This window comes from Thermobia domestica, chromosome 2 (assembly GCF_964235325.1).
Source record: "Thermobia domestica chromosome 2, izTheDome1.hap1.1, whole genome shotgun sequence".
NCBI classification, from domain to species: domain Eukaryota; kingdom Metazoa; phylum Arthropoda; class Insecta; order Zygentoma; family Lepismatidae; genus Thermobia; species Thermobia domestica.
Window position 1 is genome coordinate 136,428,235 of NC_137455.1, and position 18,278 is coordinate 136,446,512.

Consider the following 18,278-nt stretch of genomic DNA (forward strand, 5'->3'; position numbering starts at 1 on the left):
GTTCAATAGCTGCAATAGGAACAAAATTATAGTAATGGAGGCATTACTTTCTGATTCACTCTCGTATATCTCTGAAGATAACAGTCGCTGAAAACATAGTTTTGGTGCTGAAAACGAATTTTAAACTCCAAAAGGTACTGCCGCTTCCTTTGAGGCCTTAAAAGTAAAAGCGTACGCTTAAAACACTCATTGTTTCTTCATATGTAATATTTTATAGCCAGCCTAAATAAAATATATTGATTTCAATAACGTTCACTTAAACTTAGTTTTAAGAAATCAAATTCGTAGTCTAATCTGAAACCTCCTATAAAATTCCTCCATCTGACACGAAATCTATCACATCTTACGGTAAAATCTTATCTGCGAGAGAAAAATTCAAACTGTCTCGTCTCGGAAAGATATCACACAAGAATAGTGGGTTGTCTCGGAAAGTGCATATGTCTGTATTAGAAGATATCTGTATCTTCTCGTATCTTTTCTCGATGAGAACAAAATTGTTTCATTTCGTCATATAAGCAACTTTAGGATTTTGCGAAATAATAATGTGATTATTTTTATTCCAATTTGAACATAAAATTATGTTCTTTTGATGGAAAGAAAATAAATAAATAAATAAATAAATACGATAAAATAAAATGTGTTTCAATGCATCCTAAACTGATTTCAAAATTGATTATTTCATTCGAGTGTTATGAAGAAAATTATATTTATAACTATTAAGATTGTTATATTTTATACATCATTGTTTGATATTGTAGTTACTGTTCTCAAAAGTCGTTTGTTCCAGATTTATTTTGAAAAGAATTATAAGCGAGAGGTTGTGCTTTCATATTGTAGACTAGTCTGGTAAGCTCAAAACAATTTGTATTTATAAATAGACTAGCCTTTGGTTAGCTGGGGGCTTCGCCCCCAGAGCCCCCGATATGCTCGACCTACGGCCTTGCATTTCTTATCTATCGCCCTTTGCATCAACAGTGAATTTCGTAAACTTGCTCTTCTTATTTTCTGAATCTGCCCATCCGGGGTTTCGCTCCTACACATTGTCTTTGCTGGGCCAATGGCCTCGCACCCCTTGAACCCACAATTCTATCATTTCTTTTCCTATTTCAACTATCTAAAAGATAAGATTTCGTATCCCAAGAAAATGCCTATTTAAATAGCAAGGGAATTTCTCCATCCCATCCCCCTTTAGACCTCGAAAAATTAAAAATATTTACTTTTGGCAATTTTCCTGTCGATTAGTCTTGGAAGGCTACAAGCATGCCAAATTTAATCATTGTAGCCCTACACGAAGTACTCAATAATTTATGTCAGCTCATGTAGTTTTATATATATTTAGGATAGAACCTTTGTGCTCTTACTTTTCGGTAGTTTGTGATCTTAGATTAGATGCATGACGATAACGCCAGGGCATTCGGGATGGGAGTAATACTGACTAAGCTCACTTTTAAAGCACAATATCTATCTTACATTGTTCATACGTACTAACTTTCTTTCTGTTTTCTTTTCTATTTCACAGTTCATCCCCTTATTCAGGTACCAAATCAACTGGTGGGGGCTCCCACGGGAACAGATGTCACTCTACAATGCCATGTCGAAGCCTCACCGAAGGCTATAAATTATTGGACAAGAGATACAGGTAAGTAAATGAACATTTTTGTGTATTATCTACACTTTCTATACGTATGGTATGATAGTACATGGGATAATATACAAAATATTGAATTGAGTTGATTTTGACTTTAACGTCCCTTTTAGCACCGAGGCTATATGAGACGGGATACAAGACATTGAATTTTATTATTTTGTCAAGGAACTGTATCATGAGGGACGTCCTAGAGAATATGCTGGCAGGAAAGAGAGGGAGGAGGTGAAGAACTACAATTAATAGACGATATCGAAGCGGAAAAATCGTACTTGAATTTGAAGAGGTTGGAAAACCGTGGACAATGGAAGCTTCTCTGTTGCGAAAGTAATCTGCCAATAATGGTAGAGTACTTAAGATGATGATGATTTGCAGAGGGCAGGAGGCGATTGCCGACTGATCAATTTCAGAAACACATCCTTTTAAATAAATTGTGTACTAATGTGCTAGTAAAAGTGTAAAACTCTTATGTCAGTAAATAAGACAACCACCCACCCCTCTGGCAAAATCTAAAATGATGCTATTGGTCTATAGTCAGAGATATATATATATTTGGTCTAGGAATTAATTCGTGCGGTTGGTACGCACACATTGAAGCTGTAGTACAAACACAAAATACATAAATACCTTAAGAAAAATATTGTCCATCGCTAGCCACCACTTTCGCCCATCTGTCAGGCAATGTACGGATTCCGTAGCGAAAGAAGTCCTCATCCTTGGAAGCGATCCAATCAGAGACCCATGCTTCGATATCTTCTGAAGAAGTAAACCGCTGTCCAATCAAATCGTTGTTCATGCAATCGAACAAGTAGTAGTCCGAAGGAGCAACGTCTGGTGAATACGGCGGGTGGGGTAAAACTTCCCATCCGACATTTTCTAAATAGGTTTTGACCGGTTTTGCGACATGTGGGCGAGCTTTATCATGTTGAACAATAAGTTTATCATGTCTGTTCTCCCATTCTGGTCGTGTTCTGGCCAGAGCTTGCTTCAAACGCATTAATTGTCGTCGATAACGTTCTCCATTAATAGTTTCACCCGGTTGCAGCAGCTCATAGTACACCACACCTTTCATATCCCACCATATGCACAGCATAACCTTTGCACAGTGAATATCTCGTTTTGGTTGTGATGGACCTGGTTCACCTGGTTTCACCCAGGCCTTTTTTTCGTTTAGGGTTCTCGTAATGGATCCACTTCTCATCACCCGTAATAATTCGATGCAGAAACCCCTTTCTGCTCTGTCGTTGAAGCAGCAATTCGCAAATGGTTTTTCGTCTTTCAACGTCTCTGTCTTTCAATTCATGTGGAACCCAATGTGACATCTTTTGAATCATTCCCATGGCTTTCAAGCGTTTGGAGACTGTTGTTTGATCAACGCCTAATGCTGCTGCAAGTTGTTCCTGCGTTTGACACGAATCCTGCTCGAGCAATGCTGTCAATTCTTCGTCTTGAAATTTTTTTGGCTGTCCAGCTCGCTCTTGGTCTGCCAAGCCGAAATCACCACTTCTAAACCGTGCAAACCACTTCTGACACGTTCGCTCAGCTAGAGCATGGTCACCATACACTTCCACCAAAATACGATGACTTTCAGTCGCACTTTTCTGCATGTTAAAGTAATGCAGCAGGACACCCCGCAAAAACGCTTTATCAGGCACAAATTGCGCCATGTTCACTTAACTACAAACTGGTGTTGTTGACGCTTTAATCCACTGCCCTATACTACGAACGATACGCGATGACAGGGGTTTGCAACACATGTGTGGATACACGGAACTGTGGGACGCTCCGTTCGTTGCGCCATCTCTTGTCCACCCGCACGAATTAATCCCTAGACCAAATATGTTTTTTTTTTTTTAAAGTAAAATCATGTGCATGTTATTATCAATTTCGTTTAAATGTGTTTTGAACAATGACTGACGAACTAACAGACTGTGAGGCAGTAGATGAAAACTCCCCCTCCCTTAGCGGGGAATTGCCGCTTGGTTCACTGATAGAGGATGATAAGAAGAGGAACGAACTGTCTGTTTGCAAACATGAAAGAACATCCTTTGCCAGAAAAGGTCCTATAGTGTCATCAGGATGCTATTTTTCACAAAAACGGGAACCAACTCTAAAAGGATATTTCAGCGCGAGGTATTTTAGCCCTGTACTAGTAATTAATTTTCAGTCTGTTAAAAAAGTTTTTCACTCTTTATAGTAAAATTTTATTTTAACCACATACTGCACTTATCATACTTAACAGATTAATGTTTAACTCCAATAATGAATGCTTATCATACGCTGATACACGCGCATAAGCCATCTATTAAAATATTCTAGAAAATGTATGCTTGCTTGAAAGTGATGTTTTTCTCACCATTTCTTCACAACAGGAAATGCATTTTTGCAAGTGAGGAATAAAAATAGGAGTGATGACGTTATTTGACGTTTAGCCTTGAGACATAGTCGTATATTTGTAAGAAGGTGACACATATTTTGTTCTTTTACTTTTCAGCACAAGGTGGTGGGAGTGGAGGAGGATTGTCATCATTGTTACCTGTATCTGAGCTGTACAGGGTTCTTTTTCCTTCTTTCCTCCCTATATACAGAAAGGTTTTGTTCCGCGCTTAGTTCTGCTTCGAACGACAGTAGCTTTTTGGTGACAGAGTGTGTTTTGAGAAGCTGGATGAAATTTTGTATTGCGGAACGGAATTGGGAATTTCCCCCCGCTCATCCTTATTAAATATAACGCAATGAAATTTGGCACAAGCATTTCCTGTATCCCGTACCTTCAAGGGACATTATTCTCATGTAGTTTTAACTCGGATCACACCAGAGGGCGCAACATCCCCCCCCCCCCATTTTTTAAAGGGGAATTTCTAGAATTATTCTCAATTTCCCTTTCAACATACATCAAACCTTTGAAAGTTGTTTTATTCTGAAGAAATAGACATACGACTATGTTACGCCTACGAATAGTGCTGCAGCAGTAACTACGTAAATGAAAATCTAAATATTTTGTCAGGTTTGTCCCATATCTTTGCCCCTAATTCTTGTTATAAATAGCAATTAGAGGTTTCTCGTTTTAGAAAATTTTGCTAAGTTCAAACTTCAGATTTGATGACCAAAATTTTTGTAACCAGAGTTGGGATAACTTCGCAATATTAATAGACAGTGTAAAAATGCATAACCGTACTACTGCATCTGAGCAAAAGATTCTATGGCAGAATCTCGAGAAAAACTAGTAACAGTGTCGCGTACACACAATCTAAATTAATTTAGTTAAAATGGTCTGCAACCAAACTAACCTTTAGTTATTGTTGGCTTGCACACCAAATCTTGTGTAAAGCTTTGCAAATACGGCACTACGATCTACAAAGGGCTTATGGAGTATATTTCCTATCCAGAACATAAGTACTTAGATGGCACAAATTCTTTCTAGAAGGCCAAGAACAAGAGGAAGTCGAATCTCGTGTGAGAAGATATTCAACCTCAAAAATGGATAGCAATGTGGAAAGAATGAAGTTTCGTATGTGGACAGATCGTTTATTGACGGTAAGAATGATTAGTGGTAAGTTGAATTTGAAGATGTTTGCTGTTTATTAAATTTTAACACCGGATTTGTACATGAGAAGAGTTTGCGTCAAGTTAGTTCCAAAGAACCACTTCACACGACAGTCCCGTGCAATGAATTTTCGTCAGAAAACGCATTCGCATAGTTTCTCAGCCATCTTTCCCTGGCTCTCGTTTTTACTGTGATTTCCTTTAATTCCTTTTTGCTCAAAACCAAGATTTTCCAGCAGAAGTCTTCCACCACTGCTATGCAGACTGAAAACAACTCCACCATCGCTGTGTAGCTGTCCAAGGGAACTACTTAAAAGGGAACTTGATTCTTAAAAATATCGTTACAAGAACTTGATTCATCGTTACAAGAAAATCAGACTCATTACTTTTCTAGCACACCGTATATATCGTGATACGCTCGTGAAACATTTTAACTACTGGACGAAAAGCGTTGAAATTTTGTACCATGCAAATATCAACAAACGGACATTGTTTGATATACTCTGTGGTACAACAAAGTTGGTAGTGTTGCCAACCTAACATATAGAGATATTCTTTCAAATGGTACTACTTTAAGTTATTACATATTTCAAATTTGCATATCAAATCGAAAACATACACTACCACACTTGCCAGGTATTGTTGTATAGTAAGGACGCTACAGTATCACAAACAACCAAAAAACAACCAAATTTCAGACGTTCTACAATAGTAATAACAGAAATGAGACTGGCCGGATAATGCATACTCAAAGTACTTTAATGTCAAATACTACGGCCTTCATCCCACTTGTTTATAAAAAGTGGAAACAGAGTTACAAGGAATTCGAAAATCTGACAGTTTTTAAATTCCTTTATTTCGAAAAAGTGTATAGATAAGTATTACATCGAAATGAAATGAAATCTTTGAGTTTTACGTCCCACGGTTATGCCGGTTAGGCTAAAGGAGACGGTGATGATGAGTAATGAATGAAATGGTGGAATGAAGAAAGTGGGAGGAAACGGGAGAACCCCGAGAAAACCCACGCACACGGTGTTTGTCCACCACAAAGTTCACTTGGCGGGGGCTGGGATCGAACCCGGGACCCCAAGCACCAGAGGTGAACGCTCTACCACTGAGCCACCGCGGCCCCAAGTATTACATCGAATTACTACATGCTTTTTCAGAAGACATACAGATTATAATGCCGTTCACAGCAATAAAATTTGATATATTGCTTAAAATTTAAAATTTTTGGAAAGTTTTCAAAACAATTTTTGATTTATCTTTATTCCATAACTTTACATAGTACTTTGTGATTGATGCAATTACAATAAGTTCTCAGAATTGCACTATTTTAGCAATGTTGGAAATTTTAAAAGTTTTTTTACCATATCTCCAAAATGATTTGAGATATCAAATCGCTGTGAACAGCATTGTGATTTTCACATCTGTTGAAAGCCATCTCAGCAATTGGATGGAGTGTTTATCTAAACAGTTTTCCGAAATAAAGGCTTTTGAAAAAGAAAAAATAAATTTTCAATCCATTGTACTATTGCTCGTTCATTCGAAATCCATCACATCATGATCAGAGCATTATACACTAAAGTACTTTCGATATGCATCGCCTCGCCTATCTGACTTGCGTTATTATTGATGCAGAGGCCACGAACATTTGGATGTTTATGACACTGTATCATCCTTAGTTTGCAGCACTGAGAAATAAGTGTAATATTGTAAGTTCTCGTTCAACCTGATGTAATATCATTAAAAAAAAAAAACTTTATGTTGGGCTTGAAGTACTGTTGATTTGCTTAAATTGCAGTGTATGCCAATGTCCTCCAGTTGATAATTGCATGGTATGAAATTTCATTCTTTTTGTCTATTTGTTTATCAGTTACAAGTGTGTGTATCACAATAAATGGTGCACCCTGTAGCGTGGAGTATTTATCTTGATACGCCCTTGTAGCTTTTAAATTAATAAACAAACACAAAAACACTGAAATATTGTATCACGCAAATATCGACAGAGGGACATTGGCATACTCCTTGATATCATCAGATTTACAATATTGATAAGCCAACATAAAATTTTACTTTTTTAAATGGTACTACGACTGGCTTTTACACGTTTCAAATTTCATCAAGTTGTCGTATTGTGCTACACTTTCTGACTGGACAGAATTTTCCTTAATTTTCTTGCCAGGCGCATCTCCCGATCTCTCGCCGATAGAGCAAATTTGGTTGATGGCTACAGAACTCCTCTTAAATATGTTAGCTCCGCCAGCTATAGCTGATTAGCTGTGATATTCATGTGGGAGATGCCTAGTTTGATACACCACAGAAGGGCATCCAAGGGCTCATCCTCGTAATACCTAGCCGTGTTGCAAGAGCTGACGTTTAGCCATTTGCTACGTGTACCAAATATAATTCTCCGGGTCTCTGTCTGCCAACTTTGGCACTGCTATCTTTTCTCCTTCTTGGAGTTACATTTTTAATAGTGAGCCGTGTATTTCTTCTTCTTAGTGTGTTTTATTAAAACATTGTATTTAGTAAGTATTTTTAGGTCGTTATTTTTTACTTTTTAAATCTTTATTATTCATTTTTTTTAAATTGTGTTCTGGAAGAGAATAGTCTTTTTAATTTTATATCAAGAAAATTAACTTGACGGTGTATCTACAGATAAATTTTCAGAATGTCTAATTGTCTGTGATAGTATTGGTTGTATAAGGAGGAGGCACTCGATGATTATTTCTAAATAATAAACATGTGTTTATTTTGTAGTAAAAGGATAAGCTGCAAAATAAACTTAAATGAAAATTATCAGTTTAACGTCCCATGCTTATGTCCTTTAGGCTAAGAGACACAGATAATTAAGGCAAGTGAATGATGATGGAATCATTTGTGGAATGAGAGTGTTGGAGGAAACGAGAGTATCCCGAGAAAACCCAACGCAACGTTACCATACCAACACAATGTTATTCCTCACAAAGTTACTTGGCCGGGGATCGAACAAGAGATCCCATGCACCAGAGATGAATTCTCTACCACTGAGCCACCTTACTCCCGAGATAAGATGCAGCAAACATGTGAACACATTGTATCACCATCGAGTTTGTATATTTAACGACATTTCAAAAGTCTAATTGGTATGGAAGTGATTGGTTTTGGCTGTAAAGAGAAATAATCTTATTAAAGAATTATAGTTAAGAAACATAGTTGTTTGTAAAAGTATCAACAAATATCTAAATAAGATTTCTTCTGTAGAGTATAAATATTTGATATTCAAAAACTTTTTAAAAAAACTAATTGAACAAAATTATGACATTTCTAACATAAGTATGACCTATAAATAAGATATCTTTCAGCCTATTGCCCTTAAAGAAGCACGAAATTTTCTTTCTTCAGTAGTCAAGTTACAATTTACTGTAGTGGGACTCTATTACATGCGCATTCTATGAATTGTCGTTATTGTCCACACACATATCATAACACACTGGGTATTATGTTTGCACGCACACACACGATTCCATACAGAGACAAAAGAAGTAAATCATGAATGGTTGGCGGCAAGAAAGGGACTGAGAGAGAGAGAGAGAAAGAAAAAAAAGAGAGAGAAAGGGTACAGAGACGGCAGTATTATTCGGAGGTCGCGGGGCTATTCTCTCCATAATTTGTCCACCCTTTTGCTTCTTCCTGAATACAAAGCTTATTTACTTGAGGGTGTTTTTGTAGTTTGGTTCCTTTTTGCAGCCTGGGTGCTTCTACCACCAACAACCTTATCTTCCCCTAATTCTAGCATCAACACCCACCTTTCTTCCACACTGTCTCCGTTACTTTTCCTCCCTATATTACATTTCTCATACACACACATAGACAGAGAGAGAGAGAGAGAGAGAAAGGAGAAACAGTGGCGTGGCAACAAAACAAACTCGCGTTGACGTTAATGAAAACAATTACGCATCTGGGTGGTATTTGCATATTTCTCACATTACGGGGCCTACCCGCTCCCGGAATGTTAGTTTCCGGGAATTTTTTTTTCTAGCACTAAGTGGATGGGGCAGGGATGAAGGGGGGATATAGGCATGGTAGAAAGGCATGAAAGAGAGAGCAGGGGGTTTATAGTGGCTCGTGGCGAGATTTAACACGAAACCTTGAGCCTCCTCTTTCATGTAGAAATGATACTGAAGAGGGGAGGCTAGGAAGAATTACGTATATATATATATATATATATATATATATATATATATATATATATATATATATATATATATATATATATATATATACGTAATAATGTACGTTGTGTGGTGGTGTTATTTGAGACTGTGATAGCGGTAGAATAGAGTCTGCACGTATAGTCAGTCCTCTGGGGCCCGGGCTGGTGGTGCTGTTTCTGGTGCAGCCAGATGCCCCGATTTGCATTACCCCCTCAGAAAAGCGGATGATAAAATTTACGAAGGTCTCTGTTACGCATTAACATGAGACATGTATGTTCCTGAGGTCAGTCCAGATTTCGTCTGTTACTACTACAAACCCCGATTCTCTATCTTTTTCTTCCATTTCTCTCTTTCTCTCTCTCTCTCCCTCTTCCCCTCAACTCACACATATGCAAAGGGCACACACATACAAACGAGAAATATAGGATAATACTGACGTTTGAACATACTCATTTGCATGAATAGAAATTAGTACATGTTCACATCAAAATATTGAAAATTGTATTAAAACTCTTTGCTTGTCCCATCGTCAGTTTTCTTACTGGGGCTGCGGTGGCTCAGTGGTAGAGCGTTCACCTCTGATGCGTGGCGTCCCGGGTTTGATCCTAGCCCCGCCAAGTGAACTTTGTGGTGGGCAAACACCGTGTGCGTGGGTTTTCTCGTGCTTCTCCCATTTCCTCCCACATCCTTCATTCCAGCATTTCATTCATTGCTCATCATCACCATCTTCTTTAGCCTAACCGGCATAACCGTGGGACGTAAAATTCATAGATTTCATTTCATTTCAGTTTTCTTACTTCTTCTTCTTCGAAAGATAGTACAAACCAAAGGGTAATGTTGTAACATTTCTTTGTGATTTTGTTAACACCCTTCATCATATAAGTGTGTTTTGCTCGGTGTTAAGAGCACTTATGCTCTAGCACGTAGGATTATTGTTTCCATCCCAGTCCGCACGAAGTGGACTTTCTTGATGTACAATCATCCTGTGAATGTTTTTTTTTATCACGATTCTTCCGTTTCCTCACACTTTCGTCGTTCCATCATTATCTTTGGTCTCATCATCATCATCTCCCTTAGCCTCAGAGCCTCATCATGGGACGTTAAACTCAAAATAAGTAAATATGACATTAAATGAAAAAATTTTCGACAAAAGCACTTGAATTTCTGAAAAGAAGAAATGGCTAAATCTACGTAAGTAATCATTGTCAAGTCAACAAGGCAGGAAACTTTATTATTATTATTATTATTATTATTATTATTATTATTATTATTATTATTAGTAGTAGTAGTAGTAGTAGTAGTAGTAGTAGTAGTAGTAGTAGTAGTATGAAATCAATAATAAAAGTAAGTGTGGTTTGTCCGGAGTGCCACAAAGGCTCCGAAACCAAGACTCGGAGCCCCATGGGAGTTATATAGTATTGTAGCCCTGTATCTCCCATCCATGAAGAAGATTTCGGTTTAGACCGCAGGGATCCTAGAGGGAAAAAACGCCCAAGCAGCGGTGTTACTGTTCTAAAAAAAAATGGGTTAAATTTTAGAATTATCAATAATCTTGGAAAATGTTTCAGACTCTTATAGAAGTTTCCCAAAGTTTCGAGAATGTTCTAGAGTTTTCAGGATGGTCTAGAACCCTCTAGAATGATCCAGGATATTCTAAAATGTTCCAGAATGTTCGAAATTGTTGTAGAATGTGCCAGCATGTTATATTATTTTCCTGTAGGTTCGAAAATGTTCTAGAATGTGCACCAGTAGGAAGGTACACATTAAGAATACGGGGTCATTTTTATTAAATTTACAGGTATCATTATCATTATGCTCAGGTTCTTCTCAACCTATTTAATGTTCTGAAAAGAAATTGGTGGGGTTTTGTCTAGATGATGGGAGCCAGGCAACAGAACCTACCTTAACCTAACTTAACCGAATCCGAGCTGTTCTTCGCAAATGGAAAATACGTGTATAGGAAATGAATTACTCTCTATAAATTGGAAGTTAAATATTTACCAGAGAAACTTTTAAAATATAAGATCGGTTCAAGGAAAAGTGAAATTGCCAGACAGTTAATTGTATGCCAGTGATATGTTTAAAACGTAACATAAGTGAAAGTAAATTGCTCAAGGTAAAACAGTCTAATATAAATTAAATGAAGAGTTTGTTTGTGTATCTGTCTGTCTTTTTGTCTGTGTGTCACCTGGGGATCACACGGGTAGACCGGGAGTTACCTAATTTGGGTCACGGGTACCTTGGTAAAGGCCCCAGACAAAGAAGAAGCGTTTTTTAAATTTCGAACCAGGGGGTCTCAGGGGGGCGTTTACCTGGACATGTGAAAGAAGTAGAAAATGACCGATATTAGTGTCAAATTCATAGTTTTCGCGGTCGCTGAGATCAATAGTAAAACTCTCATTAACTTACAAATTCACCTCTTCGGCTGCAGGCCGGTGATCACCGGGGGCGGAGGATACCGAGACATGTAAAACTAATCGAAAATGACCGATATCAGTGTCAAATCCATAGTTTTCCGGGTCGATGAGCTCAATGGTGAAACTCAAAAAAGTGTTTACTTTTAAATTTAGTTAAGGAACGGGGCCCATACTAAAGAGGGTGCCGAGACACGTAAAAATAATCTAAAATGACCGACATTTGTGTGAAATCCTTAGTTTTGTCTACATTCATGTTTTTTTTTCTGTTTAGTAGTAGATGGTTTTATTGTGGTTAAAAACAGGTTAGTTAATGGTTATATTAAGTATAAACCATGTTTACTATTTAAGTCATCCCAATGGAAACATAACTACTTTGTCGGGTGTGCATTCACACAAAATAGATCCACTTTTAGAAACGTTTAATTTTTATTTCGTTGTTCAGTTTGTTTTCATAGATATTTTATCTGACCCGTGAGAAGAACGGGCATAACAGCTAGTAAGCTACAAAAATTTCTTGATTATTTTTTGAATATATTATCTAAATAAACAAATGAGAGTTTCATAGAAGGTGAAGATAGTAACAGTTTGGGCTCAGTTGCCAATGGCCATCCACTAGCTTCGAGCTTTACGTATAGTAACATAAAAAACTTTTGCTTTGGGTACTTAAGATGGGTTAAGGAGGTCTTTTTCTTGATCCTAAGTGTTGTAAATACATTAATGTAAATTTCGCTTCAAATTTCTCAATGAGAAAACTGCTTCCCGAAATGATTAAATAGAGTGTTAGAAATGTATTGATAGATTTCGTGGCAAAATAAATTTTCTTATAATTTATCTCTAATACTTAAGGACCTCAATATTAAATTAAAATATGTCTCGAGATCCTTTATAGTTCACAACCACTCCATGAGCAAAATAACCTGCATTTGTAAATGGATTTAAATCGCTCTACTAAACATTATTTTTTAGCTTAGCGTCTCTTTCAGCAGCGAGGCTCCGTTAGTTTAGTAAACGTGAGGTGAAATATAAGCTTTTAAACGGTATTGAAACGTTGAATCTGTATCATGAATTACCATCAATATCACAATTAAGTACGAACTATAGATACATTGATTCCACTTTATACAAAAATGTCAAGGATGCACCCATTTAATGAGATATCCTGTGCACCCAACACTTGCACCGGATTCAACTGCAACTGCAACGGCGTCGGTCATGGTTTGGAGCTGATGTTAATAGTGGACTCTGCTATTCATAGCCTCGGTGTTGGATAAGAAGTAAAATCTATTAAAAACAAAATATTCTTTGGTAAACGTTCTACTGCCTCTAATTTGAACTATTTTTGATACAAAAATAAAACACATGTGTAGTTTATTGTTTAGAGGGCTATGGACACTTAATTGGTCAATTCAAAATATAGTAGTTGACCCCAAAGTAAGCTTTAAAATTACTTGTTTGTGGAAAGTAAATTAGACATAGTTACATTTCATACTTCTTCAATACTGGGACCGTGGTGGCTCAGTGGTAGAGAGTTCATCGCTGGAGCATGGAGTCCCTGGGTCGATCCGAGTTCTCGCCAAGTAAACGTTGTGGTGGACAAAAACATGTACGTGGGTTTTCTCGGGATTCTCCCGTTTTCTCCCACTTTCTTTATTCCACCATTCCACTTATTTCTCGCCATCACAGTCTCCTTTAGCCTAGCCGGCATAATCGTGGGATGTAAAACAAAAGATTTCATTTCTTCAATACTTTTAAAAGTTTATTTTGTAACTGCAACTTATTGACTTCTATACCTCCTTAGACGTTGATGCGAACATACATTTAATAGAACATTACTGTTCTGTTCTATTTAATGAATCATCTGTATAAATTCATATAATTTTACAACATTCTGTATGTACTCTTAACATATATCTTTCCGTTTTGCAACTTAACCAATTACTTCTAGCCTCATATATGCAGCTTAACCAACTGTAAGGTTTCGCACTGCGTATATATTTGGGGTCAGAAAGTATTTCTGTTTAGTTTGCCTCCCGTAATATCATTAAAGTGTTCACATCCATTCGAGAGCCTCTGTATGTGTACAATCACACGTGGTGTGAACCGTATGACACTGGAATTGCGTGATTGTTGGGAGCTGGCAGTGGCTGGCAGGGTGTAAATTGCCGCAGGACATTTATCGTCAACTGTTCCAGGGAGTCGACGATCGGTGGAGTTGTTTCGGCTGCCCGCAAAACCTTTTCGATCCTGCGGCGTGTGAACAACACAACGTTTGGGAGGAGCTAACGGTATGCAGGGGGATGGGGAGAGGATTGTGGTGAAATCGGGGCCGCGACAGAGGAATTGAGAAATGATTCCATACGACATTACACTCACATCTCAATCAGAGGTTTTAACGCCTCTTGTTTACGGGGGTTTTCACATAAATGCTTCAAATCCTTTCCCACCACTATTTATCGCTAATGTCATGGAACAATTGCTTTTGTTTGTTTTAGTTTCGTTCTCTGAAAATGTTCATCAAACGTAACGAGAGAAAAGTAATCTAAGCTTGCTACACTTCTCTGCAATGTCAAAAGGTAGTTTAAATGAGGGTACAATAGTTCAGCGGAAGAGCGCTCCTCTGTGGTACGTGAGGTCCCTGGAGAATTCCAAATCATCGGTGTTTGTGTTAAACGACTCATGTCTATGGGTTTTCTTGAGATATTTCCCGTGTCCTCTCACATTATCATTCCATTATTTCTTTCATATCATTCGCTTGTACCGGTCATCCTATCTCTGGTGTATAGGGTATGTGGTTCAATCCCCGGTCAAGTAACTTTGTGGTGAACAGCATCGTGACCTTGGTTTTTTTTCTCGGGGGTACCCCCGTTTTCTCCTAATTTCTCATTTCATCAAATCTTCCATCATCATTCACTTGCCTTAATCATCCGTCTCCCTTGACCTAACAGGCATTATAGTGGGACATTAAATTGAAAGCTTTGATTTAATTTTATTTTACCGATCATCCATCCCCTTTATCCTGCAGGGAATAATCATAGGGAGTTAAATTTAATATATATATATATATATATATATATATATATATATATATATATATAATTTCATAACTTTATTTACTCTTTATTTGGTCGAAAGTAGATCTAAATGAAAAAATGCCTAGCCCAATTATACAGGAGCCCTATTGTTTTATCTTGTTTGATTTAGTCTTTAAAATTGCACATCTTTCAAAATGTACATTTTTCTTGTTTTGTATTAGCCGACTTCATTGAGTGATTCTATGAAAGATCGTCGTGATTTTTGTCTTTGATATGCAAGTCTTCCTCCAGGAGTATCGGCAGGCTTCTAGTATGGTGCCCAGAATGATCATTGTGGGCAAAAGGAACCTTCAGTTCAAAAACTAAATGCCCATTTTCCCTTTCCTGTATGAAATACGCTCATTCTACTTGACTAATCTCGAAATACATCCTCATCAATTTGGCACAATGTAATCTAAGCTGTTGTGGCTTAGCGTATATGATTCTGATTGTGAGTGTAAAGCAGTGACACATTTAAACAAATAACTCGTCAAGTGCTATAAGATTTATTATTATTCTTTCCTTTAAATATGCGACGTTATAGCTATTTAGCCATCATATAATCGAAAATGAAATGAAATCTTTGAGTTTTACGCCCCACGGTTATGCCGGTTAGGCTAAAGGAGACGGTGATTATGAGAAATGAATGAAATGGTGGAATGAAGAAAGTGGGAGGAAACGGAAGAATCCGAGAAAACCCACGAGCATGGTGTTTGTCCACCACAAAGTCCACATGGCGCGAGCTGGGATCGAACCAGGGACCCCAAGCACCGGAGGTGAACGCTCTACCACTGAGCCACCGCGCCCCCCATAATATAATCGAATTATTTACACGCTATATTTTCGTAATTGAACTTCACTAATTTTATATTACATAAAAAGTGACATTTCTTTGTGGACTTTATGATCACGCCAAAATTTCTTTGTCAGTCGGGATCAGTTTTAGTCATGAGCTCTTTATCTTTGATAATTTCACATCAAAGGCTGAGAAGAAGTGTTAAGTTTAACGTTATTAAATGCACAACCCAAACAGAAGGCATGCACTTACCCTATATTTAACCGAAGTGCAAGATCAAACTGACCCAAAATGTAGCGTGGCAAGTGAAGTATTCAACATGAAGACCGCCACTACGTCACAATTCTGAGTCAGTATTTAGCGGCAATGACGCTGGGTGCTCAACAACGTCTGATAGTAAGTGAACTGTGACTCTATCAGTTCGAACTCATGCATAACGCTGCAGCAGTAATCAAAACAACGAGTCATGTGAAAAGGAAAGGTGTAGCGTATCACAATACAGTAACTCGTTGTTCCAGAAATTTCGTGCACGTTGTAAAAATGTCCAAGAACAGGAAAAAGCGCGGTCAGTTTAGGATACATATTATAAGGTCATACGACACGCGGGAAAATCCCCTCACCAGCACAAAATTAACAAATCAACGCGTCATGTTTTAGTTCTCTGTAGTGTATTCCTAGTCACCTTCACGAACTTGCGAAAAGCTATCAGGAGTTACCACATTGGATTACATTAATTGACCCCAGTTTACGTACAGACGAGAGTAGATGTGTATCGACAACTGTCGCAAAATCGTAAAAAAACACAACTGTGATGGGGTTTTCCTTAAACGAATTGTCACATGCGACGAAAAGTGGATGCTTTTTCCGAAATCCCTATCTAAAAAAAATAGTTGGGTTGAGTTGATTTTGAGTTTAACTTTCCTTTCAGCAGCGAGGCTACATGAGACTGGACCTACTGATCAACGTAGAATCCGAACCACATGAACTCCTGTCAGGGGTGTAAAATAGTGATTGAGCAAGGGCCGACTTCCAAACCGATTCTCAAACAGGTCCGTTACGAGCATAAGCTCATGCTCTATGTGTACTGGAACTACAATGGGTAACTTCACTTTCAATTTGTTCCTTACGGTAGTACAACAATGTCTACCTTTATTCCGAATAGTTGGATTGGATATATGCTGCACTACACCAAAATTATCCTACATTTGTAGACCGAAAGTACACCCTGCTGTAAGAAGATACGCACGCTCGAAAACCGCATAAAAAATGCAGGAACTTGACATTATCGACCTTGTGCCACCTGACATATTGTCCTGAGCTTGCCTCCGGATTTACTACCTATTTCGATCCATGGCGCAGTATCTAAAATCACGATGCTTCACCAACCAACAGAATGTATGAAGCAGCTGGAACTGAGTTCTTTGCCTCTAAGATTAAGATGTGATATCGACGTGAAATCTAGGAACTCACAAAAACTGACTGTGCACAGTCCAACACGAAAGGCTATAATTTGAATGTTAACGTATTAATTGTACAGGGTGTTCAATATACAATACAACCCGAAGATTGGAATAGTAGAACTTTTGAACCTGAAGAGATACACAAATAATGGTTGTATCAAACTGAAGGTTTGTTCATGCATATACTTTTAAACTAGGAAGCAACGATTGAAGTACACTAGAAACTACACAGTGTTGCCAGATGTAACCGAAGGTGTAAATCTTTTTTTTTTTTTTTTTTTGCAAAACATGTAAATTAACTCATAACTCATAGTATGGAGGTTCTGTTGTTAATTTTCAGTTTGTTTAGTTGAAGCTTGGAAACCATGGAGTAGAAAAAGGAATTTTTCATTTCCACCAATAACTAATCAGATGAGGCCTAGGTAAGGGCAAACGAAGGAAATCGTAGTTTAAATAAATTAACACTCTGAATTGGCAACATTGCTGATGTTTCAGTGCATCAAAAGGTGTGTTAAGAATTTGTCTACATTATGCAATTCCTGATAACCGTGGCCCTCCATGGAAACAAGTCTAGCCTTAAAAGTATCTAAGAAATCAAAATTACAAACTTAAAGATTTCAAAAGAGCGACGTATTTCACAAAGAAAATAAGCGAAACAAAAGCCTTTACCTCCCACACAAGAACTTAGAGAATGAGATTCAACTTTCTTCTGATTTTACAAGTTAGTGATCTGCAAGTTAAAAGATTGCAGAAGAATTCGAACTATAGGCCTGTACAGAGCTACAGAAGGAGGAAATATTGTTATAAGTTTAGCTTAGTAGGCACTTCTAAATCACCTCCGACCCCCCCCCCCCCCCAGAGGCACCTGCTATTGGATAGCAGGGAAGTTAATTGAGATTTTGCCAGAGGCTTTTCATTACCATATAAGCCGCAATTTATTTTTTTAAAAAATACTTGTTTTACAATTTCAAAGTGGCAATTGCTCCATGATCTCTCGTGAATTTAAAGGCAATGGAACTCACTAATACCCTTAATTTTAGATGAACAGGATAATTGGAATATTTTCCATCGTGAAGCATACATTTTCTATTGGTGTCTAGAAGATGGGGCAGTTATAGAACTATGATCTGTTTGATTATTCTGGTAT

At 37.7% G+C, this 18,278-nt stretch overlaps 1 protein-coding gene across 2 annotated transcripts in view; it reads left to right on the forward strand.

The window, feature by feature from the left end:
- LOC145675686 (lachesin-like) overlaps positions 1-18,278 on the forward strand; it is a 1,025,328-nt gene that overhangs the window by 916,935 nt on the left and 90,115 nt on the right. For both annotated transcript variants that reach the window (XM_081746292.1, XM_081746281.1), the window contains exon 7: positions 1,520-1,639. In XM_081746292.1, the coding sequence (XP_081602418.1) occupies positions 1,520-1,639 (120 nt within the window). The remainder of the gene's footprint in view (positions 1-1,519; positions 1,640-18,278) is intronic.